Here is a 17,392-nt window from a genome sequence, read left to right as displayed (position 1 = left end):
GCATTGTGTGTCACAGAAAACTGCGCTCAATGTGTGAGGGCCGGGTGTGAGCTAGCAGGCCGTTATTTTTGATTGGTGCCGAATGCTCTATGGGGCGGAGCCGCCGAAGAAAGTGCACTGCGTGACAGTTGTATCGACTTCCGTGTCCCTTTGGCCAGCAATGGCGCGCGTGCCTCGGCAATTGAAACCCGTGGAACACATTTCCATTTTCAACGGGCTTCCATAAGCTTAAGTACCTCGGACCTCATTGTCAATGGTAGTTGTTTGTCACTTTGTATCCACTTGTCAATATATTTTGGAAAAAAATGTTAAGCCATTTTCACTGCCTGCCGTTAACCATGAGTCCCATGGTATCCTCTATGTAATCACGAACGAATGGCTAAGCAGTAAGCAGTGGTTACCCGTTGTAAGCCATGTAAGCAAATAGTGAAATGGCAATTTTACTCTGCATTGAAACTTCGCCCACAGCAGCTTGCAGCGAATGAAGGCGCCTAATGTTACCGTTTTGACGTCTGGAGACATCAGTTGCAGATTCATCTGATGTTTATGTCGTTTTAGGCTCCAGATTCTGCGTTGATGTTCGCTTTAGCGTTTGTTTTACGCGAGTCACTTTGTAGAGCCAGGGACCTATTTGTTATTCGACCATTTTCAGAGTTACGTGCACTGTCGCACTTGTCGCAGGGCCCCGCGATGTCTCGGAAGAAGATACGAGCCGTGAAGGATTATGAGCTCCGGAACAAGAATTTCGTAAAACCTTCATGTAGTTTCTGCGCTACCAAATTCTCTAAAGTGGCGCACTGCGCCGTTATTGAACTATGGAAAAAATAACGCCGCCCGGGAGGCGTCCGCGTGTTTTCAGTGGAAGGTGAAGGGGTGGTGAATGTATACGGCCTTGGGTGAATGTGAGTTTTTCCGGTATTTTATGCCACGGCGTCTTTAATTTGATTTTGCATTAAATAAAACCCAAAAATCCCCCATTTGATCGCGCAATGATTTGCATGAGAGCGCTTTGGCTTATGCTTATGTGACGTGGACCATGGCATGTTTGTGCTTGCGTGGTTCCATTGGTTCCCTCCTGCCGATATTTACATTTTATTTTATGTTCCAATACATTCTAGGGAGGCCATTTTATCTTTCTATTCAAAGATTCAGATGTTCATGTTTGGTTCCTGAGTGATGCTTATCGCACATGGGTTTGCTACTCTTGTAGTACCTGACTGTAATTGTGATGTCTGACTGCATCAGCAGGCAGCATATATTTGTTTTATGGTTGTTGTTCAATGTCTTTACATTATTATATATAATGCTCAGTCTCATTTATATTTGCATAAGCATTGAAGTTCAAATGGATTGTATTTTGCAGTTACGTTTTAAGGAACATTTGATTTGATGTCCTTCATGATCTTACTTCCATATTCCATAAGTTAAAGCACAAAAAGACAAAAAGATTCATATCTACTATTTCATTGTTTGAATGCTTTGAGCCTCAGGCAGGTGTCAGTATTCTTTCTCACTTATTGATTTGTCCATAAATGTCTGACAGTTATGAAATCATCCATAAAAGCTTGTGTTACCTATTGCAGGGAGACAATTCCTGGAAAATTTGCAACACAGGTACTTCAAGTATGACTTCCACTGAGGACTTGGGCTCAGCTCTGCAAGAGGAGTTGGAGAAGGCTAAGTCAACTTTGAAAGGAGTTGATGAGAGCTTGCAAAGATTTTTGGGCAGAGATCCCAATGATCCAAGGTAAGATGTTAGCTAGTGAAGCTGGGTGTTGGGTGCATCACTGATCAGCCAAGTGTAATTTGTCTCTACCACTGAACAATGCATGAGTAATGTAGTGTTTGATAACATTAATAGGAAACAGGTCATGCTGACTTATCTGAACCTAAGCCTGGGTGTCAAGGAAGTGAACCTCTGTCAAGTTCATGAATTTGGCAGCAATCCACAGTATGCATATTGTAATCTGCACCAAATCTTGTGCCTTTTTTGATGCTCATCCTCAATCTGGTCCATGATTTTCATGTTGGCAATGACAGCCTCAGGAATAGAGCCAATGTACCTTTTTAGCATTTATTAAAGAATTGGTGTACCCTTATTTTTAATTCACCATAACTGCAGCACTTTTCACCATTTGAAGATTTCATATTTCATGATGTATTTCAGCAACCCAAATATGGCTGGTGCTTAGAGGCTTATAACTTTATTACAGACTAGCAACTACTCTTAGTTTGGACAAAGAACTGTTTCATAGTATTGTATTTTACATTGCTAAGATAATGCTATAGGTTTTTGCATCTTAATCACCATTTCTCTTATCCCTGGTCTATAATGATTCCTATTAGGTACATCATTCTTCTCCACGGTGACGAGCGGCTCGCCCCGCAGACCGGTCCGGCGGCGCATCTCTGGCCCGGGCGGCCGGCCGGCAGACGATTTCGGCGGCCGACACGTGGAGATACGCGGCGACTTCGGCCGGCCATACCCCGACGGGAGGGGCGACTTCGCGGGCCGCGGTCGGCCCCCCTACGGAACAGCCAGGGCAGAGTTTGGGGGCGACAGGCGGCCAGAGCCCGACGGACGCGGCTTCTACGACGCCAGAGGGTGAGTGTGGGTGAATAATGGAATAGCTCTGAATATCTATAAGGTTATAAGGCTAGGATAAAGAAAGGCAATGGAAGACGTCCTGGTTTGTAGCTGCGTACAATATGTTGAAAATATTCGGTGAGGTTGTGACCAAGTGTAGTGTAAGATAAACTGATAGGTAGAAAATTACTTATCCCATCAGTTTCCAAAGACTGTTCAAGTTCCTGTCTTTCTATTTTACATCGAGTGCTTGTTATCAACACTAATCACGCCCTTCGATGCGCCAATTGCCTCGCCTGCCTCTGCCGTGCCGTGCTGAACACACTGTGCGACCCCCGGCAGCCGGCGGAGGGAGCGACATGACGCCGAGCCACGGGACGAGGACGGCGGGCCGGCGGCCAAGCGGCGCATCACACACGGCTCCAACGGAAGGTGAGCGGTCCTGTGAGAGACCGAGAGAACTGTGAAGAGCATGGGGAGCCGTCGGAGTCGCTGTGAGGAGGTAGACTGTCGGAGCCGCCCGGGGGAACTAGAGGAGCGATATTGGAACTATTTGAACACGCTGGGAGGAGGAGAGTCGATCTGTCTTATCTGCGTGAGGCGAGCCATCTGGAGCAGCTACAGGAGCCCTCAGTAGCAGCGGTGGCGCTGGTATCGGGCCTCGGCAGCGGTCGGCATGGTGGGATGCCATATCGGCGTGCCTTTGCTCGTTCGTGGCTATCTTGAGATTTTTTTTAAATAGATCTACGAACCCGTTGCTTTGAAATCTGTGAGTGCTTTGTATCCATTTTCTTTCAAACTGATAAGTTACATAAAATTCATGATTCGTTACTACTGGATTTGAGGTCAGGCTTTGTGCTATTGTCAGTCCCTTGGATACGGTTCACGCCTCCCGTGACTTGGCCCACTCTGCGCGTGCCGGCAGGCTGGGTGTGGTGGTCATCGGTCCCCGTCTGCGCAGGGCCAGTGCCAGCGACGAAGAGCCGGAGCCCAAGGTAACGACCCAAGGCTCAGGAGTTATCGCCTGATATGGTTAATGCCGTTCCCCTGTCCCGGGATGAAGCGGGTGGTGATAGGCCTCAGCAACTGTTCGGCGAAGCCCCTTTGAGAAATGATTAACGCACCCTGGAAGCTGGTGTATTTGTATCCAAATCATTTCTTGTGTGTCTTTCTTGTCATTGCCACTGTGCCTTATATAACCTAATCCTTTGGGCTGAAAATTGGTGTATGGCAGCATGTGGGCTGCGGATTTGCGGATTTGTCACATCTCGGCGTATAGGAGTATTCCCCCAGTATTTTACACTGTCAGATGGCTAATGCACTGCTGTGCTGCGCGGTACGATACCGATCTCGGCGGATCCGGCAATGTCGTCCCTCCGGCCTCCCCCTCCCCTCCCCAGTGTGCCGCTGACACCCCCCCCCCTCCCCCCCAGTGGCCCTCTAACACGCCCTCCCCGTCGTCCCGGTAGCCGTCGGTGGCCTCTCACGTGATCCCCGGTCCGGGCTCTCGCGCCGCGGACCTGGAGCCGCCCGACGATGGTCGCTCCCGACAGACGGCCCTCCAGGAGCGTAAGGGAGACAAGGAGAACATCAACAGGTGCGCTCTTGACGGTGGAGGGAGAGGCGGGCGGCGATGCCTCCGAGCGTATAAAGATTACTTTTCGCTGAACGTGTTGTATTGATATTGTAAGTATTGATATAACGTTGTGGATTCAATTTATCATGATGATTGGGAGGCCGTTATGACCTAGCTGCTATGAGTTCGACGTACGTTTGTGTATTATGGTACATTGCACTGCTATCTTTCACTGTTATCTAAAACAGACCGTTAGCCGGCCGTCAGCCGCCCTGGATGTGTTAAAAAGTTCTTTGAATACTGGCTTTGTGGATCTGGGAGTGAACACCTGAGATTCTGTATTTATTACGAAATGTGGCTGGTATTCGAGTCTTTTTCAGTCGAAGTTCTGCATTCGAATGTTTTTAATCGCTCCTTCATATGTACAGTCACCTCTTGGGCAGGTTATATACATATAGTTAGTTGTAATAATTATACCCAGACCTATCGGCTTTGCGGGATATTCGAGCGACCCGGTGACAGTTTCATATCGACTGCCGCAGGAGCCGCCGGATGTTCGGCGCTCTGTTGGGGACACTGCAGCGGTTCCGTACGGACGAGGTCAAACAGAAGGAAAAGGTACGTCATGAACTGTCTCCAGGGTGTGTGCACTTACAGCACCCGCTGCCATCAGCACGAATTATGGCCTAGCGTTTCGGATGCACCATGTCAATGATGTGACAGTCGGTCACTCGAGCAGCCTGCTAGTCAGCCCTGCTGCTGTCTGATCTGGCTGCTGTCATGGCGACCGCGACTTAGCGCTGCCTGCTGCGCTGCGTTCAAACGCCGCTCGCTCACACAGTGCAGAACCCTCGCATCTGGTCCCCCTGCGTTCACCTTTCTCGGTCCCGTCTCACCCTCAGGTGGAGAAGCGCGCGGAGATTGAGCGCCGACTGGAGGACGCAGCTCGCCGCGAGAAGGCCGAGCTCCGCCAGCAGCGGTCAGATATGTTCGCCCAGCGCAAACGCAAACAGCAGGAGGTGCGCCTCATCGAAATGAAGATGGCTCGCGTCAAGGAGGTACGAACTCGGGTTAATGCTGGGACACGCCGTGCTCCATGAAGCCTTCACAGTCATATTTGATGTTGGCTCGTGAATACGCTGATGCAAGATGTCACTAGTCGATGATCGATTATAGATAATTCACTCAGCAGCGTCGATTTCATGAAGTAAGAGGCTTGTATGTGCTGATTATTCATTCAGGCCTACCAATTTACTGTACTAACATCAGTCTGATATATGCATAACAGTTTTGGGCTCTAATATGATTTTGCCTGATATATTACTTAGCTATAAATTAGCAGTCATTCTCCCTACGATGTTTGCTTTATTCTGAGCTATTCTTATCGCCGTTCATGTTCCACGCCACTGACCGCAACCTCTGATTTTCAGGAGGAGGCCTGGGAGGCGCACCAGAAGCACCTGATGAACTTTATCCGCACCTCGGGCAAGCCGTGCATCTACTTCCTGCCCAAGGTGGCGCACCCCAACTCGGACGCCCTACTGGAGCGGAGTCGTGAGCAGCTCACCAGTGAGTCACGGCCCCTCACTCCGCGCTCACCCTGTACCCTCTTACCAGACATGTGCATGGATCCAAGAGCTGGATTTATGATCTCAGTGGATCTCTCGACAAAATAGAGGGGTTGGATCTATGATCCGAGTGGATCTCTCGACAAAATTCAGGGGTTGAATCTATGATCCGACTGGATCTCTCGACAAAATTTAGAGGTCGGATCTATGATCTCTGTGGATCCAGCGGGCAAAAATTTGTGGAGAACCTATGATCTGTATGGATCTCACGACAACATGTAGCCAATGAAACCCTTATCCTACATAATTGTACACCTTACAGTGCAATACAATTGAGAATTGTCACTTGTGGACATGGTTAACCCGCGCCCAGATGGGGTCTGCCGAGCAACGCGGTCTGATGTGGGGGGGGGGGCATTTTGCCCCCCCCCCCTCAGATCTCGAGAACCACGCAACATAGCGACAAGCGGTAAACGGTGTTGGATAGCCCCAGCGGGGAACTACCTTGTGACCCAATTTCATTGACCTCGGTCAAACCGATGGCGTCACAGGTCAGGTCAAAGGTCGAATTTTCACCGTTTACAGGCATTTCAAGAAATGCGTTGTAAAATCGAGTAAAATGCATTTCATTGAAAATCATCGATGGAGAAATGTTCTTCAAACACATATTTTGCTATTTGAGGTCACTGATACCAGGTCAGGTCACAGAGGTCAGGTCACTGGGGGGGGGGGGGGGGGGGTCACAATATGAAAGTGTCGTGTGATACATGTTTTATGGTCCATTTTACGTGACAAATGCGATTATGTGGGTCAGACGCTCTTTAGGGCCAGCTTAGGTCACGTTATGGTCAAGGTCAGGTCAAGGTCAGGTCAAATTAGGTCAAATTTCAAAGTTGATATTTTCGCATAAAATGGGTATCGATTCGATGCAGCTCGTCACGGGGAGTTAATGGTGGTCTCCGTTTTGCGCTACGAGGTCTAGAATTGCTAAAAATTGAGTTAAAAAATTTGACGTCATCAATTTTTAACAGTTTTTCGCTATAACTTGGCCAAAAAAGAGGTATCGATCTAAAATTTGGTATGTATATCGAAGAGCGCAGAGACTATCACATATATTCCGTTTTTTTGAAATTCGAAAATTTTTTGGAAATTTTTTGAGTTTTTCTAAAAAAAATCTATTTTTTATTTTTGGGGGTTAAAATCCCAAAATTTCGAAAATCCGAGATAGCAGTTTTGTAGCACCGTCTTTTCTCTACACAACCACTTAAAGAACTTTAAAATTGCTTGCTAACTGTAGAATTGGTGAGCGTTTCAAGATGTCATGTTTTTTGCTCATTTTTGCTCGAACATGACCTCAGTTTGACCTCAATAACTCCTGACCTGAGGTGACCTGTGACTTGAAATTTTGTGTGAAGGTGTCAAATTGATGCCCGGTAAGGTACCCAAAATTTGGCGGCGCTGCGCGCCGCCGTTTTCTCGCTATTTAAGAAAAACCTCAGGGGGGGCCAAAATGCCCCCCCCCATCAGGGCGCGGGTTAAGACCAGTTGTAATCATTAGGTATCATCATTAAATTCGAATTTAAATTAACAAGATTTGTACTACATTTAAAATAAACCAAGAACATGCACATTGCTACTTTTTGTGACCAATTGTAACTTTTTTCATGACAGCACTGATGACAATCTTATCAACAAGCTACAGCCACTTTAATTCAATGAACAGACAGTACAGACAGATGCATGGCAGTGGGGCACTGCAGACTTTTGGTCCCATTCTTTCCATGCAACGCCAGTAGGGCTAATGTTAAAATGCTTTTGTTTGTTTTTTTTTGTTTTTTTTTTGTTGGGTTAGGCCCTTTCGGTCGACAAGACCATTGCAGAGCCGGAAGGATGATAGGAATTAGGGGGAGACATTGGTCTGGGCAGGCACCCTAGTGAGTCGCCGGGGCTGAGCCCGTCCAGAGGACAGGCCACCCAGCCCCAAAGCACTCACTGCACCCGGCTACGGGGTGCGCTCCCTCAGGAGTTAAAATGCCAAAATCTATGGGGGGCACGGTGCCCTGGTGCCACCCCCCCCTTCGTTCCGCCGCCTATGGACAGATGTTAGGAAATCAAACCTGGAAGCCAAATAGGTCAGTTTTGCTCAAAATAATCCAGCAATCCACTTCTACCAGGTATGAAAACCCAATCCAGAATGTTCTTATGAGCTATTGGTAGGTGCAACACAATTTCGATTTAGTAAGAATAGCAACCAACCTCTAATACTTTCCTAATAAAATTCCAAGTTCAAAAATGGCATCAACTTCTTCAGGATTACCTACTTTTGGCATCGTGCCACGTGTGGTGCCATGCTGTGCTGTCGTTATGAGAGAGCCTCCCAATAAAAGACGAACGAAATTCACAGCTCACGTTTTAGCAATATTGTTTTATTACGTCATTATCGTTTGACCAATGAAAAATCTTAATTTGACTAAAACCGTAATGATTCCAAAAGGTTCCCCGTTATAGGCCCTTCAGACTAATGACGTAAGATATTGTGATTCTTTTGATAAGTGAATAAAATAAAGATGCAAGGCGCACTTGCAGCACTCGCATAACATTAGCACTAATGGATTGTCACACATTTGATATACACCCGGCTCAGGGCCATGTAATACCGTTTCAGCTTACGTTTACGTCATTAAATTTAACGCTCCAAAGATGATATTCACAAACGACCGTATCGTAAAATTATGTGAGGCAGAAAAAATGAACATTCTTTTGAAAAAAAAACTCCAGACTTTTTGAATTTCCAGTTTGATTTTTTATTTATTTTCATTATACTCGAAGGTAGAACACTTAGCTCATTTGTTATTTGAAATGACGTCACGAGTTCTATATAGATACTGAATAATCATTTTACGGTATATATCCAAGGCCATTACAATTGATGTTTCGCGCTGAGACGTAGAAGAGATGGCAGCTGTGGGAATTGGCGATGGAATCAAGCCGTGCCCAGACGCATTAGCAGCTCATTTCTGGACGTTCTGGGGTTTTTGTAAAGAGACGGAGGTCGGTAATGGTAGGATGAATGTCACGCAACGATCAGGCTCTGTCACGTTTCCGGCGAGTTACTGCCGCACATTCTGCTAAACGTATACCACCACATACTGCGCTTTTCATAAACAGTCTTCTTAGCAATTTTGGCTGCTATTGTCATCTTCATAAGAACAACTTATCAGTGCAGCTGGCGCCCCATGCCGTCCAATGGTGATTTTGCTTTCAAAGGCAGTATCTAAAAATTCAATCTTAATAATGACTGATAATGAGGCTTCGCTAATTGGCCATTTATGTAGTCGTAATTGTCAGCGATTAAGACGTGTTTATGGCGGCATGGGTCATTGCATGGTTAAGGATGGATGCTTCAAGGCCTTACCCTTAGCACATTATTGGTAATTGCTTGCGCTGTGGCCTGTGATACTCCAGTGCTGACGTAAATGGAATATCATTGCATATCGCGGTCCGCTGGTTAACTGCGACATTAAATTCGCTCGTGCCGCGTATTCGATGATTTTCTTTCGCAAACCGTGCTTTTTATTCTTACCGTGCTTCGGCGATCCCTTGACCGCCTTGTCTCAGCGATCCCCTTTAAAGGTAGTGTGCCAGCTTTCTTGGACCGTATGGAGTTAATGGCCCAGATAAGGAGAACCGGATTTTTAGAACTTATCCATACCTTCAAAACTCATGGAAACGTCTTAAATTCTTCAAATTTTGAGTACCCCAGTGCGAAATTCGCCCCGACGGGTTGTCGGTCGTACCCCAACCACATTTCACACCACTATGAACAATAAATGCACACACTGAAATCGCTATTACCGATATGCTCATCCAATCAAGTTTCGATAAACCCGTTCATCATCATCTCCTGCGGTTTCGAACACGCCTGTTAGGTGGCTTCTGATGCTCGTCGAGGTCGGAATTTCCAAATACGCGTGGTGCGTCGGGCCGCGCGCTCTGACTTCGGCCAAGAAAAATGCGTCAGCTGATCATTGTCATTTCTGCCACTTGCGTGTGGTGAAATGGGGTCATAACTTATAAGACGGCTTTTTCATATCAATTATTTTACATAAAATCATATTTCAAACCATAAATAATGTTCGACAGCCAAATAAAAGAAACAATACCAATACGGGCTTACAGTTTAAGGCTCGACATTGTGTTGTCTACGATTAGACAGCTGATAACTCATTCCCGTACGTCGTATGGTCGTAACACTATAATGACCTTTGCTTATTGTCACAAGTGCGCCGCATTCGCGATTGTTGCCCGACGCCTGTTTGCAGGTGAGCCCACTACAGTTGTTATATATATCTAAAAACCGAAAAACTTTTAGGCGAAAAAGGCACTATTCCAGGCCCATTTTTGATTTTTTTTTTGCGATATTAGGTAAAAACAGAAGCTTCTTATCCTAGGAAAAATAAAATGGGAAATCTTTCAAAGGTGGCACACTACCTTTAATCCCTGTCTCGGGCCGGGCCTGTCCTGGGGCCCGACACCGCCGTGTGCCGTTCTGACCGCCGTGTGCCGTCCGACAGAGTCTATCGAGGAGCGCCGGCAGCGACTGCGGGACGACCTGGCCTCGTTTGACGCCCGACTAGAGCGGCTTCAGAACCCGGTGGAGCGTCGCGACTCGGCCAGCCAGCACTCGGGTAAGCCCAGGGGAACGCAGAGGGGGTAGCCGGGTCAGGACTGTCGGTAGAAGTCCCTCGCGACTCTGAGCCAAAGTTACACAGGGCGGGTGGCGGTCAGGGGGCCGCTGGTGGAGCAGCGCCGCGAATCGACCGGCCAGCACTCGGGTGAGTCAAGGGGAAGACAGAGCGGATAGGGGTCAGTTCAGTGTCGGCCACCGAAAGGGGTTTCATTGCGACCCGGCCAACGAACGAGTCTAAGGGAGGGACGGATCGGTTGGGCTGGCAGAGGGAGGGTTTGCAGGAATAAGTCAGCTTTGGGAACACATCCGAGACGCCCGGGTAAAAAGGGTAGTCCACTTACCTTTGGTGTTGCCGAGGCAAGAAGGTCTTGATTGAACCTGGTAGAGATCTCGAGGATGTGCGTACTGTAAGCGCGCTCTGGCCTGCACGTTTTACTTTGTAACGGTTGGTACGACAAATACCCGAGATTGGTTCTCTGTGTAACCAACCCACACCAACCGGCTTCTATTATCTTTATTCTAATGCGTGGCTCGATCGTTTAAGTGCCGACTGTAAAAGACCTACTGCTCCTGCATTGAGTCCAATCAAGTCAGTGTCAATCAGAGACATGGTGTGCCGCGTTCGCTCGGCTTCTGGGAGTCGCCGTTGTCCCAGCCGTTCAGAGGTAGCCGCATAAATGTCACAGAAGCCATCCATGAGGAGCGACCCGTTCGATACCTTTATAGCTCTCACCAAACCGAAGCCTAGCGATTCAGTTACGCCAGATATCCGTGTAGCGCAAGGTGCGTCAACTAGGAGTGCGTCAGTTGCCAGGACAGCCAGGATTGTCGGACGGCGAAACATGGCATGTTTTCGAACAATGCACGGTATAAGTCCTGCTATGGAGACTGCACTGGGCGGCACGGAGCAGCGCATTTACTGATTTGTCTGGGGTTGTGCCTACTGCCTTGGAATACTCTGTTGATATAACTCTGCTAATGAGAGTCCGTGGACCTTTGTTTTTGAGGTACCTGAGTGAACGACGTCTAATTCGGGCAGTGGACTGGGAGCTGAAAAAGATGTGTGAATATTCAAAGCCCCTTTCTGCAGAAGGGCGTGGGAACCAATACTTTTCAGCTGGTCACAACACTGTTCATTTCTAACATTTCGGTTTAAAAATCACCCAGTGAAGAGAGACAAGTCACTATCAACAGTGCATTTCTCCAAAAATCCTTTGATGGCATCATTGATTTCCGCGTCTGTAGTCTTGCTCAGATTGGGTCGATGAGGTAATGTAAAGGCTATTCTGCAGAGTAGCTGGTATCCACCTTCCTTTGCAGTGCGCGGATAGTATTTGACTTCAATATCAATTTGATTTTTTTCATTGCTGTTTCGCTGCCATTGCCAGGCAGATGATACGTTCCGTGTGACGACCCATGCCGTCATTATTGACCGTGTTGACAATGGAAACCTCGTCACTAACGCACTGACAACATCTTATGGTACAGTGCTCATCAATGCACGTCCGCCTGTCATATTGCGGGCGAACGACGTTGCCCTGGAGCTTTTTGCCTGGCTACGCACAGCAGCAAGGCAGGGCATTAAATGGTGCAGCTGCTAAAATGGCCGATTTTCACTTACTGCGTGGTGCCGTGCGCTGGTCGTCAATATAGCTTTATATTATTGTTTCCTATCATAAAAAGTGGTAGGAAACAGTAATCCACCGCCGTTTTAGTAGTTATAACTTTATACTTATTACCTATGTTGTAAGCTACACAGCTGTTGCGCACAACCTGAGTTTAAATTGGCTTAACCTTGCTGGTATGGTACAAACCGTACGAAAGCAAAACACGCAAACATACTATCGCTGGCACGAGTATCACGTAAGATAAGGGGCTGAATGCCCGTTATACCAATGGCAATCGGTTCACTGTTTAACGAAGTCGCTTTCTGAAGATTCTGTAGCAGAAAAGGCAAAAAAGTGCAATCCGAGATTCCTTTCACATGCATGGGCAGCGCCAAGAATGCTTTCCAATAGGCAATAGCCCCTGTCTTCTGTGGGTCTGACAGCTGTCATTGTCATATCTTTCCAATGGTCATGATCTGTCGTGCCCGAACTCAGTCTGTCCTCTTCTTCACCTCCCAGATCACGAGCACGCGGACGAGGACGACGAAGAGGACGATGACGAGGAGATGCCGCCCGGTATTACCTCCTCGGTGGTGGTGCCGGGCGGCGCGCGACCCGAGCGACGCTCGCCGGCCGCCGGGGACGCCTCGCGGCCCGAGCGCGAGGAGGGCGAGTGTGACGACGACGACGACCAGCCGATGGAGGCGGCGCCGGCGCCGGCCGAGCGTCCCGAGCGGCCCGCCTCGCCGGACCAGCAGCCGATGGCAGTGGAGGGAGAGGGCGAGCCTGCGGCGGCCGCCAGCCCGCCGGTCGACGCGCCCAAGTCGCCGTCACCGGCGGCCGCCGACCGGCCCGCCTCCCCCAGCGCCGCCGCTGCCGATGAGCCGATGGAGGAGGGGCCGGCCCTGCCGCCGCCGCCGCCTCCTGCCGCTGCCGACGAGGCGGTGCCCGATGCCTCTCCGGCGTCCCCAGATGGAGCCGACGGGGGACGGCCGTTGGCACCGGCGAACGACGGCGACAAGGGGACAGAGCCCACACCGCCGGCTGGCAAGGAGCGGACGCCGCCACGCGCTGAAAAGAGGAGAGAGAAGGATAAGAGCTCCGACAAAGAAAGCCGACGAGAAAAAGACAGCAAAAAAGAAAAAGATGGCAGGAAGGAGGAAAGCAGGAAGGAGAAGGACAGCAAGAGTGAGAGGAACGACGGGAAAGAAAAGGATAGTAGGAAGGAAGACAGCGGGAAAGAGAAGGAAAACATAAAAGAAAGAGAAAGCAGGAAAGAAAAAGAAAGCCGAAAAGAAAAGGAAATGGAGAGCGGTAAAGACAAGGGAAGCAAGGAGCAGGAAAAGAAGAAAAACGAAAGCGAGAAGGAGCGCAATAGCAGGAAGGAGAAAGAAAATAGAAAGGAAAGCGAAAGGAAGAAGGATAAGGATGCTGAGGGGAGCCGACGGAAGGAGAAGGACGGAGATAAGGGAAGCGGCCGGCGCGGCTCGAAAGACGATGCCGTGAGCAATGAGCGACACAGCTCCCGAGATGCGGCGGAGAAGACAACCACTGCGTCTGCTAAGCAGGCTCAGAATGCCGGCAGGGATGACAAAAAGGATGACAAACGGCGTGACAAAAAGGGGGATGGTAAACGGGACGACGACGCCAGCCGCCGTAAGGACCAGGACTCTTCCGGCACCGCTGAGAGTAGCCGGCGAAAGGACAAGGACGGAAAGGAGTCTGAGGGCCGCCGCGACGAGTCGGGTCGGTCTCGCCGGGGCTCGGGCGGCGGGGAGAGGGACTCGGCCAGCCGGCGGGACCGTGACCGGCGCGCCGCCGCCGACAAGGGCTCGCGCCGGGACGGCGGCGCCGGGGACCGCTCGGGCCGGCCGAGCCGCCGGCGCTCCCGCTCCAGCAGCTCGAGCAGCAGCGGCAGCAGCAGTAGCAGCAGTAGCGGCAGCAGCAGCAGTAGCAGCAGCCGCAGTCGCAGCCGCTCCAGCTCACGGGACTCGAGGTGAAGTGGCGGGGCAGTTCCGGACGATTTTCGCCCTCTGCTCCCCGCGCTGACTGCCGTAATTCTGTCAGTGAGGTGTGTGCTTTGTGTGGACGGTTGGACCTGGTAAAAGTCAGGCCGAGGACGCTGCTAAGGCTCGGTGAGCGTCGGCTTCTCACAGGTTGGGTCTCGTTCTGTGGAGGTGTGTATGGTCCGTGACTGTAGCCGGCCGGACCGTTTAGAGTAACCTGGCAATGGTCATCTGCATACGTGTGATCGTTTCTGGTCCTGTCTGGGAGGTGCGTGTGAGTGAGACGGTTTGTACATTTTGAGGCGTAACCATTTTGAATACGGTCAGCTCGGCCCTGCTCGAAGGCCATTTAGATCGAAAGACGTGTCGATCTGTTTTTGTATGCGTGCGCGTCATGCGTGTGTGTACAGGTGTGCTAGATGTGTTCCATGCCATCAGGTCTTACATCAGGCTGTACGTGAATTCACGTCACGAACTGGGCCGGAGAGCTATGGAAGCTCCTGTCGGGACAGTAGTTGTATTTCGGATTTCTTTGCCGCTGTAAGGTGGCCCTGTGATGTTTGTCGGATAAGCCCGCTCTGCCCGTATGGGACAAATACGCGGTCAGCATGATATGTCTTTTTGTGCTGATAAACATCGCGAAAATAAACCGAATCGAATTGTACAGGTAGTGTTCTGTTTACCGGTTCCGTCGGCTGATTGTATTCAAATTTCAATTCAATGCGGTGAACGATTGAAGTGAACGAAGTTGGCCATCTCGCTTAATTCCGGTTGGGTCCATTAAATATGACTGAGCTGGGGTCCGAGCTCCTTCAGAGCGAAAAGGGGACTACCCTCCATTCCAGAGACCTCGTGAACAAGGCTGCGTACCGAAATAGAAAATGTACGAAAGAGCTCTAGGTACCATATTTGCTGGTCATTTTGAAGTACGATCAACTTTGAGATAACTACAGGACCTGTGTGAAATCAGGGAAAATGTAAATAGTTGCCAATGTCTCCTTCAGCGTATGTTTATTATAAAATATGAAGGAGAGGAACATATTCCAGCGCAACGCACACACCAACACATTCGCATCACCTGTGCTCATGCTGAAGGTCATCAGATATCACAGAAATATGCCATTTCGCTGCTGGCTTTTTTGAAGAAATATTGTTGATAACGTAAGCATTATAACACACATTCGACCATTGCTTTCGGCACCTCAAAGCGCAGAAAAAGACGGAGATCCTACCTCATCGCGATCGGTTCGTTTGCGGGTCGTAACTTGGGTCGAAAGCTTTATTATGACAGGTGGCAGCTGTAGTGCGTCCTACAGCGACGGTTTGATTATTTCATTTTAAAGCTTATCTCGAAAGCCGATCAGCTATAAAAAGGTTCGTGACACGCCGCTGATGACACCACCGGTGTCATATGACACGGATGTGACACAGCGCGGTGTCTCTGACACCGGATGTTGTCCTCGGCGGGCCGGGTGCTGCTCGATGCGAGCGCGCCCCATTGTCCCCCGTGCGGGTGCCCCGTCGCTGGGTCGGGGCGGCTGCACCTCCCCGCCCGCCCGGCCACCGTCACATCCTCTGTATATACCTGAGCGCCGCGGCGCACACCGTATCAGTATACACGAGAGCCAGTTATGGTGGAGTACGGTGGGGAATGGAGGATCCGAAACACCGATAGGGCTGCTGGACTGGGCGAACCTTCATGTTGGTGAGTTACAATGGCGGTGTTTTTAACCCGCGCCGTGCTGGTGGCCTGAACTTTCCGCCGAGTGCTGGGGGGGGGGGGGCGTTTTCACGCCCCCCCGTCTAACTCGGCTCCTGGGCCACGTAGCGACACGCGGTAAGCGGCAATCGAAAGAGCGTCAAAAATAAGGACGAAAACACTTCGATCATTTTTTGGGTCAGGTCAAAGGTCAGGTCACCAGAGGTCACCAAAGGTAAAATGTTGACTATTTCAACATTTTGGAAACTGCCAACGGCTATCTCGGGAACCGATAGAGCTACAGCGCCGCGGAAAAGCGCATTCGATAGCCCTTTTACAGACCTTTCTGAGTAATGTCCTCAGATTTGACCTCAGGTCAACGGTTTAGCCTCCAGAGGGCAAAAACTCCAAAAATAGCCGTTTTTACGAAAAACGTTTTTTCGTCAATAACTTTTGACTCATAAGCGCCATGACATTACTTTTGCCAGCATCGTGTTTCTCTCGTCGAGACGCGTCGAATGAACTATTCGTTGACCTTGAAAGGTCATTTTGAAAATTTGACCTCAGGTCAAGGTCATGACCTGACCGAAAAGGGTCATGTTGCATATCAGTCGATCCGTATCGTCGAGCTGAACACATCTGACGTGTTTTCACCGCTCTAGCACGTCTCTATCAAAAGTTATAGCCAAAAAACTGCTGGCGACCGTTCATGACCTGAGATGACCTCAGGGGCACACAGAGGGGTCACAGGTGCATTTTTCCTATTCAGTGTGTCATGTTTACCTATGAACCGATGTTTGAGAGCGTTTTGAACGATATTCGTCCAAAAGAGGCGCATTTCAATTTTCTCCCATTGACTTATAATGGAGAGGTCGCAAAATTGACCTGACCTTAGGTCACAGATATCAAAAATCCGAGATATACATTTTATACATACTGTTACTCATATCAATCGCTGAAAGTTTCAAAGTGATCGTTCAGTCGGTGTAGCTATAGCGAGCCTTTGAACTTTTTCTGAGGTAAGGTCACTTGACGTGACCTGGTGACCTGACCTTGAACGGCCTAGGTCTGAAATTTTCACAACATGTGCGGAAATGATGTAGGAACACGTGTACCAAAAACGGCGGCGCTGCGCGCCGCCGTTTTTGAGATATTTGCGAAAAACCTGAGGGGGGGGGGGCGTAAAAACGCCCCCCCCCAGCACGGCGCGGGTTAAGGATGGGGTTCGAGGCCGAGAGATGTTAAACATTTTAGACCACACTTCTGAAAAGAGATCCGACATAATACCTCAGCATATGTGCATTTAACTGTGTAATCATTGAGTAAGATAGGGGAACATTTAACCCCTGAGTTTATAATGATCTTAAATGTGCTCCTAAATTTATCATTAGTAACGACAAAAGTCGCGACCATTTTGAACGTGCACGACAAAAAATTGTGAACGAGTACGACGCACTTAGGCTTCCTACGGTCATGCGATGCACTTTACCGGGCCTGTCCATGTGACGTATCCTCAACAGGGTTACAAACCCGCAGATAGGATGCACTGACATGTGAGATCTCAATGACCTAGCATTGAGCTTGTGCTGAGATAAATTTAATGCACGCTGAGAAGCATGTGTTTCATAGTATTGACTCGTACCTAATACCCGGAGGCTG

At 49.2% G+C, this 17,392-nt stretch overlaps 1 protein-coding gene across 4 annotated transcripts in view; it reads left to right on the top strand.

The window, feature by feature from the left end:
• Nucleotides 1–14,698, top strand: part of LOC122371174 (pinin-like) — a 30,612-nt gene extending 15,914 nt beyond the window's left edge. Inside the window, exons 1-11 of one of the 4 annotated variants that reach the window (XM_043347309.1) lie at nucleotides 488–902; nucleotides 1,584–1,747; nucleotides 2,390–2,605; nucleotides 2,930–3,019; nucleotides 3,513–3,582; nucleotides 4,057–4,184; nucleotides 4,706–4,781; nucleotides 5,066–5,221; nucleotides 5,594–5,732; nucleotides 10,306–10,419; nucleotides 12,548–14,698. In XM_043347309.1, the coding sequence (XP_043203244.1) occupies nucleotides 1,626–1,747; nucleotides 2,390–2,605; nucleotides 2,930–3,019; nucleotides 3,513–3,582; nucleotides 4,057–4,184; nucleotides 4,706–4,781; nucleotides 5,066–5,221; nucleotides 5,594–5,732; nucleotides 10,306–10,419; nucleotides 12,548–14,028 (2,592 nt within the window). In that variant the 5' untranslated portion in view covers nucleotides 488–902; nucleotides 1,584–1,625 and the 3' untranslated portion in view covers nucleotides 14,029–14,698. Of the gene's footprint in view, nucleotides 1–487; nucleotides 903–1,564; nucleotides 1,748–2,389; nucleotides 2,606–2,929; nucleotides 3,020–3,512; nucleotides 3,583–4,056; nucleotides 4,185–4,705; nucleotides 4,782–5,065; nucleotides 5,222–5,593; nucleotides 5,733–10,305; nucleotides 10,420–12,547 lie in introns of those variants that run through there. The other 3 variants (XM_043347310.1, XM_043347307.1, XM_043347308.1) reach the window with 3 other exon arrangements.
• Nucleotides 14,699–17,392: the final 2,694 nt, after the last annotated feature.

This window comes from Amphibalanus amphitrite, unplaced genomic scaffold, assembly GCF_019059575.1.
Source record: "Amphibalanus amphitrite isolate SeventyFive unplaced genomic scaffold, NRLGWU_Aamphi_draft 001213F_arrow, whole genome shotgun sequence".
In the NCBI taxonomy this organism is placed as follows: Eukaryota; Metazoa; Arthropoda; class Thecostraca; order Balanomorpha; family Balanidae; genus Amphibalanus; species Amphibalanus amphitrite.
Note: the sequence above shows the minus strand (reverse complement) of the source record. Positions and strands in the feature narration are given on the sequence as shown.